The sequence below is a fragment of the Brienomyrus brachyistius genome, unplaced genomic scaffold, assembly GCF_023856365.1.
Source record: "Brienomyrus brachyistius isolate T26 unplaced genomic scaffold, BBRACH_0.4 scaffold54, whole genome shotgun sequence".
Taxonomy (NCBI): Eukaryota; Metazoa; Chordata; class Actinopteri; order Osteoglossiformes; family Mormyridae; genus Brienomyrus; species Brienomyrus brachyistius.
Genome location: NW_026042329.1, coordinates 2,132,682 through 2,152,896, shown reverse-complemented (window position 1 = coordinate 2,152,896; position 20,215 = coordinate 2,132,682). Strand labels below are relative to the sequence as shown.

Genomic DNA, 20,215 nt, shown 5'->3' with positions numbered 1-20,215 from the left:
ATCTGTCTGTTTTCACCCGTTCTGCCCTTGTGTCCTTGTCATCAAATCGAAGGTGTTGCATAATTGACAGGAATCTACCTGGGGACATTGTCTCTTTGATTACTGGCACCAGAAAGTTTTCCGACCAGCAATCTGTAATGGCACCAATGGGACACATGATCGCTCTCACAAACAGAATAGAAATGAATGCCATCAGTTCATTAATTGCCAGCTTCCAGTCCGGCTCTGTTCTGCGGGCTTGATGGACCGTACATTCTGTGATGGTCTGCAGCATTCCCACGTCTAGCAGGCAGAGGAAGCTTTGGAGCACACTTGTAATTTTACGCTGTCGGAAGATAAACAAATAGGAAATGGTAAATTTACATGAAACTCACTCTAAATGGGTTTATATAAATAATACATGGGTATATATAAGTATCATATGTAATATGGGAATGACAAACCTTAGCAGACTTTGTGGGTCTAGCTGATGCACTGGGCGTTCGACTTCCAATGTCCTCCTCTACCCACACAGTGCCGTCTTTTGCCGTCTGGCTCGGACAGGGCTTCCTGGTACCACGGCGCATCTTCCGTGGAGGCATGTCGGGTTCTTCTTCCATCTCCATTTCGGAGTCATTTGTTCATAGGTTCTGGGTCTTTTCCCCATTTGCGCTATAAAATAACTGGGAAAGCAGTAAGATTTAAGCTTATTGCCAAGACAATCAGCTGCTGCTGCTTCTCAATCTAACATATTTGTATGAACGGAGCTTGATATACTTACTGGCCTACGGTTAAATATCATGATAGCGCGAAACAACTCTTCTAAATCTTCTAATTTTTTAAACGCACTTTCGTCTCGCGCATGCTCAATATGACGGAACACAGGTGTTTGGAGACGACTTTGACGAAGAAGAATAGGCTGAACAGCACGTTTTCGGGATGTGGTAGTAAGTATGCTCGTGATGAGCTGTTTATAAACCCCAGTGTCATTGTATTACTCATTAAAAACTTAAATATAATTTTCATTTGCTAGTTGTGAGGAAAGAGGAAAATACATAAAAAGGCACATTGAAGTAGTTTTATGTGGAATGCGACCAATTACTTACTAGCTACGTTGCAAAAATCGATTTTTACTGAACACTCGTTTTATTCACAGCTTGTAAGCTATTTTGATCGGTTGTAAGTTCATGGTTTATCATTAATGATGTGTAAAAACCCGTGCGGCCTTCATGAACATTCTTTCAAGAACTGGACAAGTTCACTCAACGTTTCATCGATATCTTCAGGACTAAGGGTGGAGAGATTGGCGCCAAACTTAAGATGATTCTGCACCAGATTGAAAATGATGTAAGCTCCTCAGACACATCACAATTTTTTTTATATTAAAACAACTGTTTCTTTTGCTGTTGTTCTTTGCTCTGTTTTGTGTTAGTGTCATGAGCTCTATTAAGTAGTAATTTTTATCATGACTTTCCAGAAATCCAACATCAACGCATGACGAACCGCCGTTCTTCATGGACTACCATTCCTTCTCAGGGAGGACCCAATTCCAATACATTCCAATACTTGCAGAGGATGAAAGTTAACATTGACAACGTGTCTTACAAGAGGGTTGCGGTAAAGAAAACAAAAGGCCAAAAGACTTGCAGGCTCCATTTTTAGGGCCTATTCATGTTTGAACTTTTAAAGATCTTCCTGAGTGAAGAGCTTAAATTGTGCTTATCTCAGAGGCTTGAGAGGATACCAAGGGAAGACAAAGTGTCTCGGGGACGACCACAGGCAACCTGGCACTGCCCGGGTAGATGAAAGAAGAAGGGCACAGAGCCAGGCTGAGCACCACAGCGCTATCCAGCCCATGGCTGCCGATGGTCACATTCCACCAGAACCCCCCAACACTAACTCCCCAGGGAACGTCCAAGCAGCAGAGCAGATTCCAACAACCGAGGATCAAAGGAAAGGAAAGATCCTGGCAGGAAGAAGAAGATCTTGTGGCCAAATGTAGAAGTTTGGAGAACAAATGTGTTACAAATGAAATATCACATTAAGCCTGAGTAATTTCACCATTTTCATTACAGGGATATTTGTGAAACTTGTATTTGAAATAAATGTATGTGCTACAGCTTAATCATTTTTAAGCCGGAGCTAGCGCTCACTGATCAGGGCAGACACAGGGAGATGAGTAACTGTATCAGGAAAGCAAGACCTCGCGCTTACAGGACAGTACTGGCGACATTTGGAAAGTTGCTAAGGTTTGTCCAAAAGTCGATAGATTTGTCGCTAGGCGCTTTTTTGAAAAAAAAGTCGTCAAGGGGTCTGAAAAGTCGCTAAATCTAGCGACAAAGTCGCTAGGTTGGCAACACTGTGCCGAATACATTCCTGGACCCTTCGATTTAGCATACACAGTGCCCTCTACAGGATTCTGTCGAAACAGCATCTCTCAACCTCGTTCACAAGATTTGTGTCTTTTTCACAAAACGTTTTTCTTTGTAAATCCCAAAATCTTCCTATAAATGTATGTATGAATGCTTCTCGTCTTTTTCAGTCACACGAAGCCTTTATAAATGAGCTCCTTGATTAATCTGTTTACATGAAAACATCTTTATTGCGTTAAGGCATGTAAACGTACCCACCTAAGAAAAGGTAACTTCCTGACTTAGCAGACTGCATGTTCCTCATCTCCTCTTTATGGACCATAGAGCTGTGTATCGGAGAGTCTGACAACACGCTACGTTTAAAGATACAGGCATTACAATTCAATGCGCTGCTCTATTTTGCCATTCTTTTTTAAAAAAATCTGCTTTTAGGAAAACATGGCATATTATAGAGAGCACACCACCAAATGGATGAAATCTGAGTAAAAACATTTGATTTTTAACGCAATCAGAATAAAGGGGTCTGCATTTATCACTGTCCCTGTAACAATCCAGCATCGTAGCACTACTGCTATTTCGGATTCAGCCAACGAATAACGTTGCTAGTCAGCAGCCTTGTGCTAGCTACTGAAAATTACTAATTACCAATTACTGCATCTAAAAGTAATTATAATAAGGGTGGGATTCGACCATGTGTCTGCCTGGGGGGTCGCCGGCCGGGATTGCCAGCAGTTTGGACGTGTGGTTGGTGCGGCAACGCGCTGCATCATCGTCTGCTCCCCCGGCCTGACCTGCCCTGTATAATAACATAATCAAGGAAAATAACAGTGGGCTAAAGGTTGCATAGTGATCACATTAACATCGCGTCGATGTTGAAATACATGGTGCAAACAAAAGTAGTGGAATTACACTGACGAGTTACTACGAACACTGCTAGGCAGCTAGGTTTGCTAATGCTAACGTTAGCAGCGCACCCATATGCTACTTACTCTCGCAAGATAAGGCAGCGTTACTTTCACTGTGTAAATACAATGAGATCTCTTTGGAGCAAGCCTGTCGATACCATGTTAAGTGTAAAACCACAAGTAAAATACCTTGAAAAATAATAGAAATATAGATGGTGCTGAACCATGGTGAACAGTGGAGTCATAACAGAGGCTGTGCGTTGTGTTCAGTCACCTTTCACTGTAAATCACACATGGGTTCACAATGTTTTGTGTCTGCTCTGAATCCCTCAGGGCTGGAGTGAAAACTCCATTCACACTAACACGGTGCCAAGGGGTATTGGGTATATTGTGTGGACATGATTCTATCCTTTTTGGAAGTAATTTGTTTTACTGATTTAAATAAATTTAAAAAAATTTAAAAATATAAGGATAGCTCATTGTATCCAAAGCGAAACAGAGACCTTATCCTTGGCCTCCAAGCCTGGAAGTACCCTGAGCTCTAGACCCCAGCTTAACCCTAACCTATAAGCATAGGTTCGCAGTATGAACAGATCTCACCTGATACCAGAAAACCATACATGTTCTTAATCTGAAAATCAGTTCATCGTTTTCCCAGAAGGTGGCAGCACATCAACACTGCAACCTTGGACAAGGATCGCCGCACCTTTTCCTGCATTTGGAGCTGTTTCATTCCCTAGTTTTGTGACTTAACAGACTTTAGGCCGCCCTATCTTTCTGTTTGGGACTGATACAGAGGGACAGCCTGTATTCTGCTACTCATTGTTTGCACTCTTCATAGTTTTCAACACTCAGATTCTTGGTTAGATTGTGGTATTTTCTGGGAGACTGTGAGCAGTGGCTGCCTCGATTGATCTGGCTGACTAAGATTTGATTGGTCTGGGGTGGTGGTGTTCACACTTTCACCTTGTGCAGTATATTTGTGTGGGGATCAGTGTGGTGGAGCACAGGCGTGTGTGTGTGTGTGTGTGTGTGTGTTAGTTTAGGGGACTCTATTCCCCCTTTTGATCAACTTCACCGGACACCTGTCTCTTGCATGGGTTTAGTCAGCCGGTAGCCAAACGCTGGTTGCTGGTTTATTTTTTAAGGTTGTTGATGCTAAAGCGCTTGTCTTGTTTCTTTGCTTTATATTTTCAACAACCTGTTAATAGTACAAAAAAGTCTCCAGCTCCATTCGGTAAATGAACTTGTGTGCTCTTAATTTTAGAGTAATTTTTCCTGTGGTGAAAATCCCCAGGTGGCGTAATCGTATCCTTGTACTACTGACCGCTCTCTGCCACAAACATTTTACCCTAAACCTAATCCTAACCTAACCCTAACCCTAATCTTAACCCTAACCATAGCCTCAAACGTCATGTCCTGCCCTCTCCCTGACGTGGTTCTAATAAGCCATGCCTGCTGCTCGTTGGTCTCGCATCTCGTTCCATCCCTCATGTTAAACACTCCCAGCTGGCTCCAGTCTGTTCCCTTGTTATTCCTGTATAAGTGCTTCCTGGCCCTGTGTTCGCCATTGATGTGGTGCCCTCCATGTTGCCCGTTCCCTAGCCTCCCATCTTGATCCCAGTAAATCCCAGTTTATTGTCTGACATCACCTGCTCCCAGAGTCGTTCATCCTGGCACCCGACAGAATGATGGAATTTGACAAGCCCCAGTGGATTCCCCAGGTCCCTACAGCCAATCACTGCTGCTTGTGTCAAGCTTGTGCTTGTGTGCTGCTAATGTCGCTGGTTCAGGCCGCAGTACATCTTTCCCCAGAGAGAATGGCCCATCTCTGACGGAGGGCATAGCCGCCCTCTCCCCGGACTCCCAAGTGGAGGGTGTGACAGCTATAGCGGAGATCCTCAGGGCCCTCTGGAATGGAGTGAGTGTGCTGAACCCCGCAGAGGTGGGGTGCTCTGGAGAAAAGGAGCCCGTCGACTCCATGTCGTTTGCTGTAGGGCGACCTGCCTCCTCATTGTCACTTGAAGTCTGACAACATGATGCTTCTCCGGGATTTACTGTGGTCCCCCTGCTCGCTGAGGATGTGACCGCTGGCTCCTAGTTCTGTAGTTGTCAAAGTGCTGAACCACAGTAAAGGTCGGACTTTGCTTCAACATGGTTTTATTGGAAGTCTGCACACAATACATATGTTTCCTACCGTCCTTCGTTCCAATTAAATGTGGAAACGTTTTGTCAGGTGGCTGGACAAGACACTACTGCCTCTTTTAATAGTACAGATAGTAGTGAGCAGTGGTGACTTAATGGTTAGGGAAGCGCACTCGTGATTGAAAGACACTGCATCTACAGTATCTGGCCCAGGAGAGCCAGCCGTTGCAGTCGTTACAGCCGCACTTAAGGCTCCCTGCCCAGAGAGGGCCGCTCAGGCCGCACCCACAGTGTCCAACACAGGTGAGGCCTTGGTTGCCTCTAGGATTCTCATAGAATCTGACACGGTTCCCTGGTAACCAGCCGACACCTGCCACACTGCTCCATACTGTCTGGCCAGCGTCCACCTCGCTGTCCCCTGATGCCTGGCCAGCACCCACCTCAATCTCCCCAGACGTCCAGCCGGCGCCCACCTCATCTCCTGACGGCCTGCTGGTGCCCACTTTCTATCCTGACGTCCCACAGGCACATGCCTGCAGGCTGCCACTAGCGGTGAGAAGATGGATCCAGAGGATGTCCTGCTGGAGTGCAACCCTCTGGACTTGCCCTGGGTCCTGCTGTGTGGGTCCCTCCTTCATCCCAGACTCCGGTTACTCTGATCCCAGTTTCTGGGTCACCGGTATCAACAGGAGTCCAAGAAAGCGGCAGGCAGAATGTCTGTCTCCCAGAGAGGGGGTGCCAGTCTCTGCTCTTGCCCTGTATGTCCCTTGCCATCTTCCTGTTCCTGTCCTGTTGTCTCCTTGCTGCCCTACTGCTCTGCGGTTCTCTCATCGCCCCCCAACCCCTCACGTCCTCCGGCCCTGCTGGCCCTCTCAGACCTTCTGGTCCTGTGATTCGGCAGAGTTCAGCCTCACCTGGAAAGGGGCCTAGGAGGGTCCCCAGCCCCGAATCTTCACCTGGCTTCCCTGGATGCCCCATGTTATTCCTTTTTGTGCCTCAGTGTTTGTCTTGCTGCTCTGTCTCGCCTGTATCTCTCCTTGTCTTCTGCATCCTGTGCCCCTGTTCTTGTTGACCCTCCACCTGTCCGTCCCATTTTGGGGTCTGACAGGACTGCTGTACCTGTGGTTCCTAGCTTTTCCTTTATCCGCTCCATGTCCTTAGTGGTGTCCTGCAACTGGTCTTATGTCTGGTGTTGCTGTCTGTCTAGTCTTGTCTGGCCTTGTCCTGTCTACCATCTGTTCTGTCGTCCCCTGTCTAGTCCAGAGTCCAGTCTGGTTCCATCCCTGTTGTCTAACCCCCTTGGACTTCATGGCCGGAGCGCATGCTTTTGGTGGGGTGGGGGGGGGGGGGGGTACTGTCACATTAAGCAATGCCATTTTTAATCACTATGCTGCCCGGGGTGGGCACCCTCTGAGCTGGAGTCCTGGTTCAGTCCCATGGAGGGGTGACACTGTGAATGGGACCTGCTAACTGTGTAATCCTGGGTGCAGCCTTGAGTGTCACCCTACACAGGCCAGTGTGGAGAACAGGCTTATTGACAGACTTTAATCACACCTCACACCTGGCCTTTAGCAAGCAGCTCCACTCTTTTCTGTTCTCAGTAATATTAGTCTGCCGGGGGGGGTTGGGCAGCCAGTTGTCCATGGACCCCCAGAGGTCTTTTTTTCTCCTTACTTGGGGTTTTTTGGTTCCTCTCCTCCGTTGTCATCTGGCTTTCTTTATTTAATATCTTTCTTTCCTTTTTCCCCTTGTGTATTACTGTCTTTAATGATGTTGTAATGTATGACTACACATCTATGTAAAGTGCCTTGGGACGACTCTGTGAGGCGCTATATAAAAATGTAATTAAATGTCCCTCCTCCTCCCTGACGTGGCTCTAACAGGCCATGTTTGCTGCTTGTTGGTCTCACGTCTCGTTCCAGCCCTCGTGTTAAACACTCCCAGCTGCCTCCAGTCTCTTCCATCATTAGTCCTGTATTTAAGTGCTTCCTGGTCCTGTGTTCCCCAGTTCGATCACTGATGTTGTGCCTTATATGTTGCCGGTTCCATAGCCTCCCATCCTGATCCCAGTAAGTCCCTGATTTTTGCCTGACAAACACCTGCTGCACGAGTCTTTCACCCCGGTGACCACGACACCAACCGCCAGTGATGTCTGTGGAGCCCAGAAATACCAGCCTAGCTGCACTAGTGCCCAGGCAGCACCTTGACAGCGGCATGTTTGCATTGTCATGTTTGCCTCACTTGTTCACCACTTTCGGTAACAGTATCTGCTATGTACTAGAACTGTAATCATATGTGAGTGAGTATGTCTGCTTTGAAGGAGCAGAGATCACACCTCCTTACTGTAGGTACAGGGCACAGAAACAGGTAAATCCTGTAAGGTAACATTCTTAACGTCAGCATAGATTCCAACACAGTTCTGGAATATGAAGTTCATAGTCAGTCATAATTTTGTAGTATTAAAATGTAACTTTTAAATAAATCCTAACAGTATGTGTGATTGTGGGGGGTGTGGGGTCTCGGGGTGTAACCTCTGTCTCTGGGCTTGTTTCCTGTCCCTCCTGCTGTATGTGTGAAGTTTGCATGTTCTTCCAATGTGGGCTTTCTCCTCCTACTTTGGAGAACATGAAACTGCGATCAGCTGATTGGATCTCTAAGCTGCCCTTAGTGTGAGTCTGTATGTGTGACTGTGTGCTCTGCTATAAACTAGCTTCCTATCCATTGTGTCCCCCGCCCTGTGCCACCTGGGACAGGCTCCAGGCTCCCCACCCCCCTGTACAGGATAAGCAGTAATGGAGGACGGCTCCACACTGTTCCAAAGAAATGGCGCTCCAGCTCCCTTCAGGACTTCAGACCAGCTGCTCTCACTTTACGCCTCCAGGCTTGTGGGTGTGGTTCCCACTCCTGGTTCTGCATGTACAGCTTGCATGTTCTCCCCGTGTTCCTGTGGGTTTCCTCAGGTTTCCTCCTGCTGTCCAAGATAATGCAGTTTGGTGAATTAGTGTCTCTTGATTATCCTCAGCATGTGAGTGAGTGTTTGCCCTGTGATGGACTGGCATCCCATCCAGGGTGTCTCTGCCTTGTGCCCTGTGCTTCCTGTGATGTGTGTGTCCCATAACCCTGTACTGGATAAGCGGTTATTGGAATTAGTTGGATACTTTTTTGATATATGATCTTTCTGTTCCTGGGGATGGCTGAAGCTGGTGCATTAACTTTTGGCTTAATAATGAGACTTTAACTTAATAGTGTTCAATGAATATCTAGAATAAATTTTCATTATTAGAGTATGGAATTATTTTGGATGATAAAAATTATCACTCTGAACCTGGTCACCTGACTCTCCTTCCTAACAGAAATACACTCCCAGCACAAACACACAGAAAGAAAAGGAAGAAATGACATATATGTGCTACACCCTTTATTTTCATGAATATTATATATAGAATAATGTAAAAAAACAAATCTGTGCATTGACAGCACTTGTCAAAGCTTGTTCTGTCTAATCCTGACACAGTCTGTCTATAATTGCACATCCCTGCATGTTTCACCTGAAACCACATGATCCCAAACATGTTTCTAAACCGACACAGAAATTCATTCTCAGTAGATCTGATCTCTTATACCTTTATACCTAATTTCTATCCACTGTACAAAATCAAAGAGTAGGATTATAGTTTGTTTACAGAAAAACAATGTCAGTAACAGTTATTCTCATAAAAGATAAATAAATGTTCGCTTTGGGTACAGTTTGTATAATGTACTATTTTGTTCATAAACTGCAGATCCAGTATTTGCCCAGTCTGTTCTTCTCAGTCTGGCCTCAGTCCAAAACCACACCTGCTGCAGCCTGACAAGCAGAAAGTTCCTCCCACTGTCACACACAGACGACTATCAGAGAAAACGAAATTGAATCCTATCAGTGTTCGTGGTAAAATGGCAGAAGCCAGAGTTGCAGTGGATGTAAACGAGTTCAGTTGTGCAATATGTCTGGATTTACTAAAGGATCCAGTGACTATTCCCTGTGGACACAGTTACTGTATGAGCTGCATTAAGAACTGCTTGGATCAGGAGGATCATGCTGGAGTTTACAGCTGCCCCCAGTGCAGACAGACCTTCATACCCAGACCTGTTCTGAACAGAAACACCATGCTGGCTGAAGTGGTGGAGAAACTGAAGAAGACTCGACTACAAGCAGCTGCTCCTGCTGACCAGTATGCTGGACCTGGAGATGTGGAGTGTGACGTCTGTACTGGGAGAAAACACAAAGCTGTCAAGTCCTGCCTGGTGTGTCTGGCCTCCTACTGTGAAACTGACCTGCAGCTTCACAATAAACTCCACCATGCAAAACAGCACAAGCTCATTGATGCCACCGGCCATCTGAAGGACAAGGTCTGTTCCCACCATGACAAACCCCTGGAGGTCTACTGCCGTACCGACCAGCAGTGTATCTGTTATCTCTGTACGATGGATGAACACAGAGGCCATGATACAGTCTCAGCTGCTACAAGAAGGGCGGAGATACAGGTCAGGCTAATTTAAAAGAATTTCCCCAAAGGGATCAATGAAAGTATCAATTATTGTTATTATCTAAAAGTTAATTTTAAATAAATGGATTTTGTCTTAACACATGTTAGTGTAATTGCTACAAAACACTCAGAACAAGTCTGGTTCGGTAAAGTTGTCATAACCTGCTTGTCCGGTCTTACTAGCGGGGTTACTAGCTTGTCGGATTTAAGATAGTCTGGGAAAAATGTAAGTGAATGAATATGAAGTCCATTTAAACTGTGGTAGAACTCACTAGGGCCACAGTAGTACAGGCCACTGAAGTCAGAGGAATCTACACAATCCTGACCTCAGAATTCAAGATGGCCATGCCCTTTATCAGCAGACATTAAAGCTGTAGTTTTATACTGTTTATTAGCACTTATATCATATTTTTAACTCATTAAATCAGTCATACACACAGTACTGTATAGCTGCTATCTGTGGAGGTGTTGTTACTGTATGGTGTTTTTGGGTGCAAAATATCATGTACTGTGTTGTTACCAACTGATATTGCTAACAATGGCTAACAATTATCCAGGCTGGAAATGGGGCCCGTTTCAGCCAGCAGGATTTCTTGCTTAGCCAGACAGCTTGTCGGGTTTAAGGTCGTCCAGGATAAATATAAGTGAATGAAGAAAAAGGCCATTTAAACTGGGACACATTAAATCCAACAAGTTACCCAGCTAAGAAAGAATTTTTTCTTTCTGAAACTGGTCCCTGGTTTTGCTAAATTGCTGTTCGACTTGCAGCACTGGAACTTGTTTAACTCGTCTGTGACGTCATTCCCAGCTCCGAGTTCCGACCTCCGAGGTAAATGGAGCTCAGCATAAAAGTAGCGGCTCCATCACCTCAGAAACAGTCACCGTCCTGGGATTTTAATTTCACACACTCCAGTGTGTAGAGTTTACTGAGAATGGTGCAGTAAACATGAAACACCCAGAGTGTGATAGTTCTGGGGCAGCCTGTGGTTGAGTGGGCTAAGCCTCTCAGAAGATTGTCAGTTCAAGCCTGGCCTTGATACATCTGGGGGTCCCTGAGCAAGGCCCTTAGCCCCCAGCTCTCTGGGTACTGCTATGGGTGGCTGCCCTTTGCAGTCAGCTGGCTCTCACCTACAGAGTGCCAGTTGGGGGGGTTTGTTAAGAGAATTTCCCCAAAGGGATCAGTGAAAGGATCAATTATTGTTACTATTAAAACACCTTGAGTCAGAGGCTCTGCTTTTAACTTGCGTCTCCACATCCATCTTGACCATCCGTTTGTAACTGGATCTCACTTTCCGCAGTAATTTAAATCTGCACGTAAATAACTTCCGTATGCAGAATCTGCTGAACATTAAAAGAAGGACAGGAAGAAATCAGAAGCTATTAGTACATTTTATGGTAACAAAACCGCCTGAGATGTTTGTACGGAACACCATGATACTCAAAATAAAATAAATAAGTATATCAAAAAATATAATAAAATGATAAATATTTCAATAATGTATCCTTTTATTTTTAAGTAATTTCATAAAAGGTATTACATTTCATAATAACACTTGTCTTCTATGGATAATTTTTAAATTTGACAATTTATTAAGTTTCGTAATAATGTTGCGATTTTCATTAGACAATCATTATTATAAAATAATATTTTCACAATAAAGTTTAACTTTTCACATTATCCACATGCATATTTATACTGCATCAGGAGGTGTTTTGCAGGATTGGCACTGCAGCCACTGGATAAAACTCACACTGTTCCATTGGGACTGGTGTGGTGCTGAGGTGTCACCCACTGCACGGCTGCACTCAGGTTCTCATCCCTGAGGTGGTTCGTCGTGTGGTGGGTGCGGTAAGGCACTGTACTCAGTGTGTGCTCCTTACCTCCATACCTTACCTTACCTTACCTTACCTACATCAACACAGTACAAATGTACATGTTAAAAAAAGTTTTTCAGTACTAAGAAATACGTAGATTAATACTTTTCTATTCAAGGTTAAAGGGCTCAGCCTTTAATGCATTGTGTTGGTTGCCATAAGATAATATTTTGGCTTTTAATGATAACCAGTGAAACTCAAAATTTATGAAAATATTAACAAAGAGGTTCATTGTTTTGTCTGATATGCTGAATTATATGTCTGACTTGGAACAAGTGAAGTAAAAGTAGTCAGGGCTGGAGTGGGACTACATTTTTAACCAGGAATTCAAGCCTCTGGACATCCCAATATAAGACTATATAAACAATGACACTGTTATTATATGTTTCTATTCACACATCCATTTCTAGGCTACTGAACACACATTCTTACCTACACGCTTTAATTTTACCTTCATGTCATTTTTACCAGCACATTTCACTAATATTAATAACGCATCGAGCAGCTTTGACATAAATAATGAAGCTTCGTCTCAGTGCCTGTCCTTGTGTCTCTTCCCCGTGTGGCCAGCAGCCATCGCTGTCTATCCCCTTTGTCCTCTCATCGTCTTTGGCCCTAGTGTGTTCTTCCTTTTCTCCACATGGCTGCATTTGGCTCAATGAGATGAGTGTGTGACACAGAGGCTGGGACCAGCTGGTCATGGGTTTGAGGCAGGTCAGGAACCAACCTCACCTCTTTCATTTAATTATTGCTTTTCTATTCTTCATAAAATGAATTATTATTAAATTATTATGATGATTAAAACTTATGCTGCAGTATGTGTGTACGCCGAAATATGTGCTGTACAACAGGTTTGAAACCGGTAATGAGGATTGTGCCACATTTTCAATTTCCAATGCGGTCACATGGTTGAGTGCAGAAAGAAGCTTCAGATGACCATGGTCATGTGTTCAGGGTGGAACGGAGGAAACTGAAGCTGTGCTTCAGAATGTAGTGAATCGCTTTTTTTCAGTGTCAAGCTTAACATCACTAGCTGCCCCATTCCCTCTGTTAGTCTACATGTCATTTTCTTAGCTACTTTATCCCTGGTGAGTTTTGACCCCTTGTTGTCATTAATATAAGTTACTGCACTTGTTGCCTGTTTTCCCTGCACTGTTGTTATTGGTTAATTGTCTTATGTGTCACATCTGCCTCTTTGTTAGTTCGGTACAGCAGCCTGAGCATTAGATTGGCTACAGAAACCTGCAGTTTTATATCTTGGACCCGGCAGTGTGGCCAGTGTCATTATGCTATGTGAGCTCTGTCTTCAGAGTGACCAATGCAGCTCCAACTGGCTCTCCTTGATCATGTGATCATCGCAGCACTGAATAGGTGATATTCCAGCTGGTTTCCACTTCTGTAATCATTCTCATAGTGGGTCTGCCCATCTGCTGTTGGACTTGACAAAGCCTTTCTCTAGCAGTTGTACTGCTTCTGAAGTAGGTCACACAGAATCTGTCTTACCTTGGATCTGATGTCATCGGGTCCTTGTGTCTGATCCATGGTCTTCTTCACAGCCAAATTCAGTGCATGTACAATGTAGGTTGCGTGTCTGACACAGATAATCACATTTTGTGCAGTGTCATTGTGAGCCATCGGACTTTATTCTGTATTCCCCACTCCTCCATCAGGCTGCCTCGACTGCAGCCATGTTTTCTGCAGAATGAGACTCTGGGAATTTTCCTGCTCCCAATAATACGGTCGACAGCTCAGTCTTATCATTTATAAAATGGCATTTGACTGCTAAATAAGCTTCCATATGTATGAATGTCCACATGTCAGATGTTAGTCTTACTGCTTTGGCCTTTCTCACCTCTTCCTTTGCTTTCTCTTTTTCTATCTTAAATGTTTCTGTCACCAAACCCTTTCATGTTTGCCTGGATGGGAGAATGTAGGTTGGATCCAGGATCCCCACAACCTCCCTAAATCCAGCGTCATCCACTATGGTGAAGGTTTGTGCATATTGACCAAAGCCTCATCAATCATTTGTTTCTTGGTCTCTATACTGGGAAAATTATACAGATTATTGGGTAATACCCTCACCCAAATCTGATATTATCTATTAATACAATTAAACTGAACCTTGGACACAATAATGACTAATAAAAATAACAATAATAATAATTATTATTATTAAATTAATTATTGAAAATGAATTATTATTAAATTATTATGATGATTAAAACTTACGCTGCATTGTGTGTGTACGCCGAAATATGTGCTGTACAACAGGTTTGAAACCGGTAATGAGGATTGTGCCACATTTTCAATTTCCAAAGCAGTCACATGGTTGAGTGCAGAAAGAAGTTTCAGATGACCATGGTCATGTGTTCAGGGTGGAACGAAGGAAACTGAAGCTGTGCTTCAGAATGTAGTGAATCGCTTTTTTTCAGTGTCAAGCTTAACATCACTAGCTGCCCCATTCCCTCTGTTTGTCTACGTGTCATTTTCTTAGCTACTTTATCCCTGGTGGGTTTTGACTCCTTATTGTTCCTTTATTGTGTGTCTTTCCAGTTTGGTTCAGTCTCCTTAATTCCCTTTGTCTTTGTGCTTTTAAGTGCATCGTCACCTTGTTTCCCTGCCTGCACCAGGCTGCGCCCCAACATGCACATTAAATATATGATCTGTTCAAATTCTGAAGCATCTTTAATGAATCCCATTTTACACATTTTCCTTTTTGAATTTGCGTGGAACATCAGTGATGCAGACTTTGACACAGTTTCCATATGAATGGGTCACAACAGTCCAATATTAAACCAACTTACCTGGAGAAGTTTTCAGTGTCCCAGGAGAAAAGATGCATTATTGTTGTTCACAGTGCAGTTTATACACAGTGGCCTATTCTCAACTGACATGCGATCTGACATCAATCTAATAGGACGTCAGTTGAGTAGCTGGTCCTGCAGTGCAGCCCAGGACACATTCGCCTTCACACTGCTATAAGAATGTGGCCATATGCAGCCCAGACCACCTCCAAATGTGGGTTGAGTGATCGGATCTCAATGCATCTTCAATGCGTCCTGCGTAATTACCACTGTCCACTTGTGATTGGATCACCCAGGACGCATGTTAATACCAGGTGGAAACAGGACCAAAGGTCTATGTCCATTAAATTCTACCTACAGTCAATAAATCATTTACGGATATCCATCCATCCATCAATTCATCCATCTCCTATCTGGTAATCCAGGTCAGGGTCAGGGGGAGTGCCTAGAGCCTTTCCCAGGCAGCATAGGGCCCAAGGCTGGGATCCACCCTGGGCAGGATGATTAATAAATGTGATCTCAGCTAATGAAACAAACTTGTTTTGTCATCTTTTTTCCTATCTGTAGAAACAAATGGGTGAAACACAGAGGGAATTTCAGCAGAGAATTCAGATGAGAGAGAAGGAGCTGCAGGAGCTGAGAGATGCTGTGGCCTCATTCACAGTGAGTATAAACCTGAGGAGAAGATAAGAGCTGGCTTGTGATCATATTGATTCTTCTTTCTGATTCAACAGATTGCAGATTTACAGACTTCCACGGATTAATCAAATTAATGCTGCTCTGGGTTATTCTGGGTCAGTGGGATAAAGTTGCTGGATTACAGAGTTTAACCAAGTCTTGCAGCTGTCACGATCGCTGACAGGCGATCGTGCGGGTAGGCAGGTAAGGAGCAGGCAAACAGGCAGAAATCGGGGCAAAACTCAGGGTTTATTGTAGACTAGGGAGCAGGAGACACTTATCCACACCATAACCACAGCTAACCACACCATAACCACAATGACGGACAAGGGAGACAAGCAAGACTAGGACTTTAATAGGACAAGACCGATTACTTTAATCGGACACAGCTGGAGACGATCAGGGAGGCACACGTGGGTAATCAGGGGGCGTGGCACACACGAGGAGCGGACGAGCCGGACATGACAGAAGTAGTAGTAGCTTATTTATTTTACAAAAAAATACCATAAAAGGCCCATTTGAGAAAAATGCAACTCTTCACAACCCAGCGTAATGCAAATAAACACCGAAAAAGTCACCTATTAAACTGAGACCTAATGGTGACAACCAACCTGCCCCATACAGCCACCAGTCTCTGCCAAATCCCTGCAGCTGACAGTGTATGAGCTTAATGAGTGATCATTTCCAATCAGTGCTGGCTGGGTTTCAGTACCTGAGGCATCCAGCATGGTGACGCTCCAAACCCCAGCCCTGTGCTGTTTATACCTCCTGTCAGCTCACATCACTATTGTACAATGAGGCTCTCTGGAGTCTCAAAAGGGGCCAATTTACCGTCCTCTGCTCCCTGTGTCACCAACAGAGCTCAGCACAGTCAGCAGTGAAGGACAGCGAGAGGATCTTCACTGAGATGATCAGCTCCATTGAGGGAAGACGCTCTGAGGTGACAAAGCTGATCAGAGATCAGGAGAAGGCTGCAGTGTGTCAGGCTGAAGAAGACATGGAGAGACTGAAGCAGGATATTGATGAACTGAAGAGGAGACACTCTGAGCTGGAGCAGCTTTCACACACAGAGGATCACATCCATTTCCTCCAGGTAACAGAACAGCTACTTTGGCAATAAGAAAACCAGAGTGTTCAAATGAATGCATATTGTCATTTGTATTTCAACTAGTCTGTCATTTTTCAGATGTTAAAGGTTCTGTTAATTAGATTGCAATACACATTTGTGTTGATGAAGTTGTTTAATCAGACTGTGTGTCTGTAGAGGCGCCAGGCTCTTCCTGTCACTCCTGAAGCTGGATTTGGACCCAGAATCTCTGTCAGTCCAAGACCTGATTTTGGGAATTTGAGGAAGGCGGTTTCTGAGCTGAAAGATCAACTGGAGAATGTTTGCAGAATGAAAATGGCAGAGATCCATCACGCAGGTTAATACATTTTCTAGTCTGTTCATGTTAATATAGACCAGGGCTGGCCAATCTTATCCATAAAGGGCTGGTTTTGCTAGATTACTAATTAGAGGACTGATTGGCTGAAGGGTCTCACACCTGGGGTTGAACAGCTGACCTAAAGGTTACCCCAAAGACCTGCGTACACACTGGCACTTTGCGGGTAAGATTGCCCCCCCCCCCCCCCCCGATGTAAACCATGCAGAGAGAGTATGCAGTGCAGTCAGCCTCACATTTGTGTGACCACGTCAGTTTGTTTTCAATAAGTTTACATCTTTGTGATAACTGGTGAAAGAGCTTCACATTCTACTGGCTGCAAAACCCAGATCACATGAAACATGTTTCTTCTACATTATAGAAACCAAAAATCTGTATTATGTGTAACTTACCATGATTTGCAGTTTGTTAAAATGCCTGTTATTGTCCCTCATAATGATAATACCCCACTGCTGTTATCTCCACAGTGAGTGAAGTCCATCTCCCACAAGTAAATTCCTTTTACTCACATCCCTGTTTCTCTCTGTCTCCTTCTAGTTACCAAAAACACCGTCCTACCGGTATTAGTGCCCAGGACCAGAGCAGAATTCTTACACTGTGAGTCTGTTCACACACTTGCTTCTCTCTCCCTGTATGAGGTGGAGTCTGTTTTATTGTGTTTTATTGTGTTTTATTGTGTTTCATTTTCTACTGCTAGGGGAGCTTCTCTTTCTCTCTCCCGCTGCCTCCTGGTCTTTCACATTTACATGAGCTTTTTATCTCAGTAGACTTTGAATCCAATTGCTAAGTAAGGCAAGTTTATTCAGGGTGCTTTTCCACTGCACCAAGTACGGTACTTTTGGTTCTTTCCCTTTTCCATTAACTTCCGGTCGAGTACCAGTACCAGAAGTTCCAGTACCAAAAGCACCATTGCAGCTGGGGTACTTTTTCGGTACTTTGGAACTTTGGTGTGGGACTTACAAACACGTTCATTGTCAATTTAAAAGACAATTTTAAAAAGTCTAAAAGCCCAAAAAACAAATAAACAGTTAACTAAAAAGAAGTGACATTGTAGAGGCAGCATATGACTAAACTCCTGCTGATTTAATTTATTGAAAAGCTGCAACAAACAGTAACGTTTTAAGCCCTGATTATAATGAGCTGACAGTGTTAGCAGACCTCAGGTCTTCAGGAAGCTTGTTCCACAGACAGGGAGCATAGAGACTAAAAGCTGCTTCAGCCTGCTTGGTCTTCATTCTGGGACACTGAGTAAACTTTCAGGGGTCTGGATACTTCACAAGGTTCAAGGAAGTTAGTGCCATTTAGTGCCTTGTAGACAAGTAATATTTAATCATTAATCCTGTGATGCTCAGGAAGCCAGTGCAGTGATTAAGGACCTGTGTGATATGCTCTACTTCCTTGGTGTTAGTGAGGACTCTGGTGGCAGCATTCTGGATGAGCTGCAGCTGTCTGACTGATTTATTACCAAGACCTGTGAAGACACCATTTCAATAGTCTAGCCTGCTGGAAATAAGCAGATGAACAAGCTTTTCCATTTCTAGTTTAGAGAAAAATCCTTCTCTCTGTCTCTCTCTTATTGGGCTGGTTTCAGCTTCCGTTGGGCGGATTTTAAGCAGAACTTGGGCAGGACCTGGGAACACTGTACTGATGCCTCATTTCCACCAACATGGAGCCGGTGCTGGGCTGGTTGTCACTTGATGCCTTTTCAGAACCTGCCTGCGTCTCCACCAGTTTAAAAAATGAACATAGGTGACAGTGAGAGTAAAGGTTCATATGTATTCCGTTTTGTTGGATTTATTCTTATCTGTTTCAGAATAAGTTTTTATAAGCTGCCAACTGTCCTTTTACCGATCGCGCTATTAAAGATGCCAATAACTGAACTTTGCAATCTGCCTCATGATCTCTTCGCCACTCGAGTGCCACAATATTTTGTTTATCAGACCTGCGGCATGGTTTTCATTTACAATGCAAAGTTACTCCGATAATAAGCTGGCTAGTTGTTTTACTGCTGGCACCGGAAATATTAGACAAAACTATATTGGTTATTGACTGAATTATCCAGCTATGCGGACAGTTTGGACGCGATGGCCCCTCCCACTTGCACTGACGTTATCAGAATTATAATTTTTTTTGTTGTGTCCCCAAACTGGTTGTGACACTGAACATCTCCTAAGTCTGTGCTTTAGGGCCAGGACTTCACACGACACGACTACACTTGCGTGCGTAGTTTACATCTATCTGGAGGATTAAAGGTCATGTCCACCAGAGGGCAGTGCGAGAAAACCATCTTGGTCGGTTCCTTCGTTTCCAGTCTCACTTGTGGGAGTCAAGATGGCGCTCTGAAGAACACGCTTTGGTTAGAGCTGCAAACCGACTTGTTTTGTTTACCATGTAGTGTGAACTATATGCAGTTTTACTACTGTCTGGTTTTATTTAATCATCCAGTGACTGCAATAACTATACATAGTCATGATGACAGTTTCTGAAAAAAGAAAAAAAATGATGGAAGAGATTAAACAAGAGATAAAACAATAGCACCTTTTCAAATCAGTCACAAACTGATTTTTGGCTTATTTCTAATGAATTAGGAAATATTTAAACAAACATTATACCTTCACCATTTTCTGACCACCGAGCCATTAACATCCATCCATCCATCCATCCATCCATCCATTTTCCAAACCGCTTATCCTTACTGGGTCACGGGGGGTCCGGAGCCTATCCCAGAAGTAATGGGCACGAGGCAGCGAACAACCCAGGATGGGGGGCCAGCCCATCGCAGGGCACACTCACACACCAGTCACTCACACATGCACTCCTATGGGCAATTTAGCAACTCCAGTTAGCCTCAGCATGTCTTTGGACTGTGGGGGGAAACCGGAGTACCTGGAGGAAACCCCACGACAACATGGGGAGAACATGCAATCTTTGTCATCGTCTACTGGATATAAAATATCTTCAAACTGGATATTAAACAGTTCAATCTTGAGAAATAAAGTAGCTATTTCGAATATAGAATAATTAACTGACTTACACTGGAACCGACCCAATACAGAAAAAAGTATTGCAATAATAACATGATGTAGCAAAATTTGTCAGAAGGTTTAGTAGTGACTTGGCTCGAATCAGAAGAGATGAAGAAAACAATATTATAAATGAGATTTACTGCTTTAACCTGCAAACCAGTCAGTCGTCTTACTGATACAGAAAATAATGTAGGAGGTGCCTTACAGAATAAACTGGATGATGCGGGTGAGGATGTATGGAAATGTTGCAGATGACATCAAGAAAATAGCCAATTTCTGCACTGAGTACTTTAATAATTCGTATGTCATTAGTCTTGATCGAAGATTTTTTCTTCTCAAACATCACGTGAATAACTGATGTGGATCGTGAACTTTGTGACGTCCTAATTGGTTTAACTGAGATGTCTGCTGCAATAAATTACTTAAAAAATAATAAATCGCCAGGAACAGAGAGTCTAATCCA

At 43.9% G+C, this 20,215-nt stretch overlaps 2 protein-coding genes and 1 long non-coding RNA gene across 8 annotated transcripts in view; 2 read left to right on the top strand and 1 right to left on the bottom strand.

The window, feature by feature from the left end:
- Window positions 1-20,215, bottom strand: part of LOC125724089 (uncharacterized) — a 273,241-nt gene that overhangs the window by 63,351 nt on the left and 189,675 nt on the right. The window lies entirely within an intron of this gene.
- LOC125724044 (tripartite motif-containing protein 16-like) overlaps window positions 1-20,215 on the top strand; it is a 110,994-nt gene that overhangs the window by 35,629 nt on the left and 55,150 nt on the right. For 2 of the 5 annotated variants that reach the window (XR_007387125.1, XR_007387126.1), the window contains exons 3-5: window positions 16,144-16,377; window positions 16,549-16,708; window positions 17,264-17,323. The exons of 2 other annotated variants lie outside the window; for them this stretch is intronic. Coding sequence is in view for 1 of the 3 variants with exons in the window: in XM_049000970.1 (XP_048856927.1) it covers window positions 17,264-17,323 (60 nt within the window). In the remaining 2 variants the exon portion in view is untranslated. The remainder of the gene's footprint in view (window positions 1-16,143; window positions 16,378-16,548; window positions 16,709-17,263; window positions 17,324-20,215) is intronic. One more of the 5 variants, XM_049000970.1, reaches the window with a different exon arrangement.
- On the top strand, window positions 9,198-15,723 carry LOC125724073 (E3 ubiquitin/ISG15 ligase TRIM25-like). The gene is made up of 2 exons (XM_049001027.1): window positions 9,198-9,925; window positions 15,174-15,723. Exons 1-2 carry the CDS (start codon window positions 9,335-9,337, stop codon window positions 15,294-15,296), a joined length of 714 nt encoding a protein of 237 aa, XP_048856984.1. The 5' UTR covers window positions 9,198-9,334; the 3' UTR covers window positions 15,297-15,723.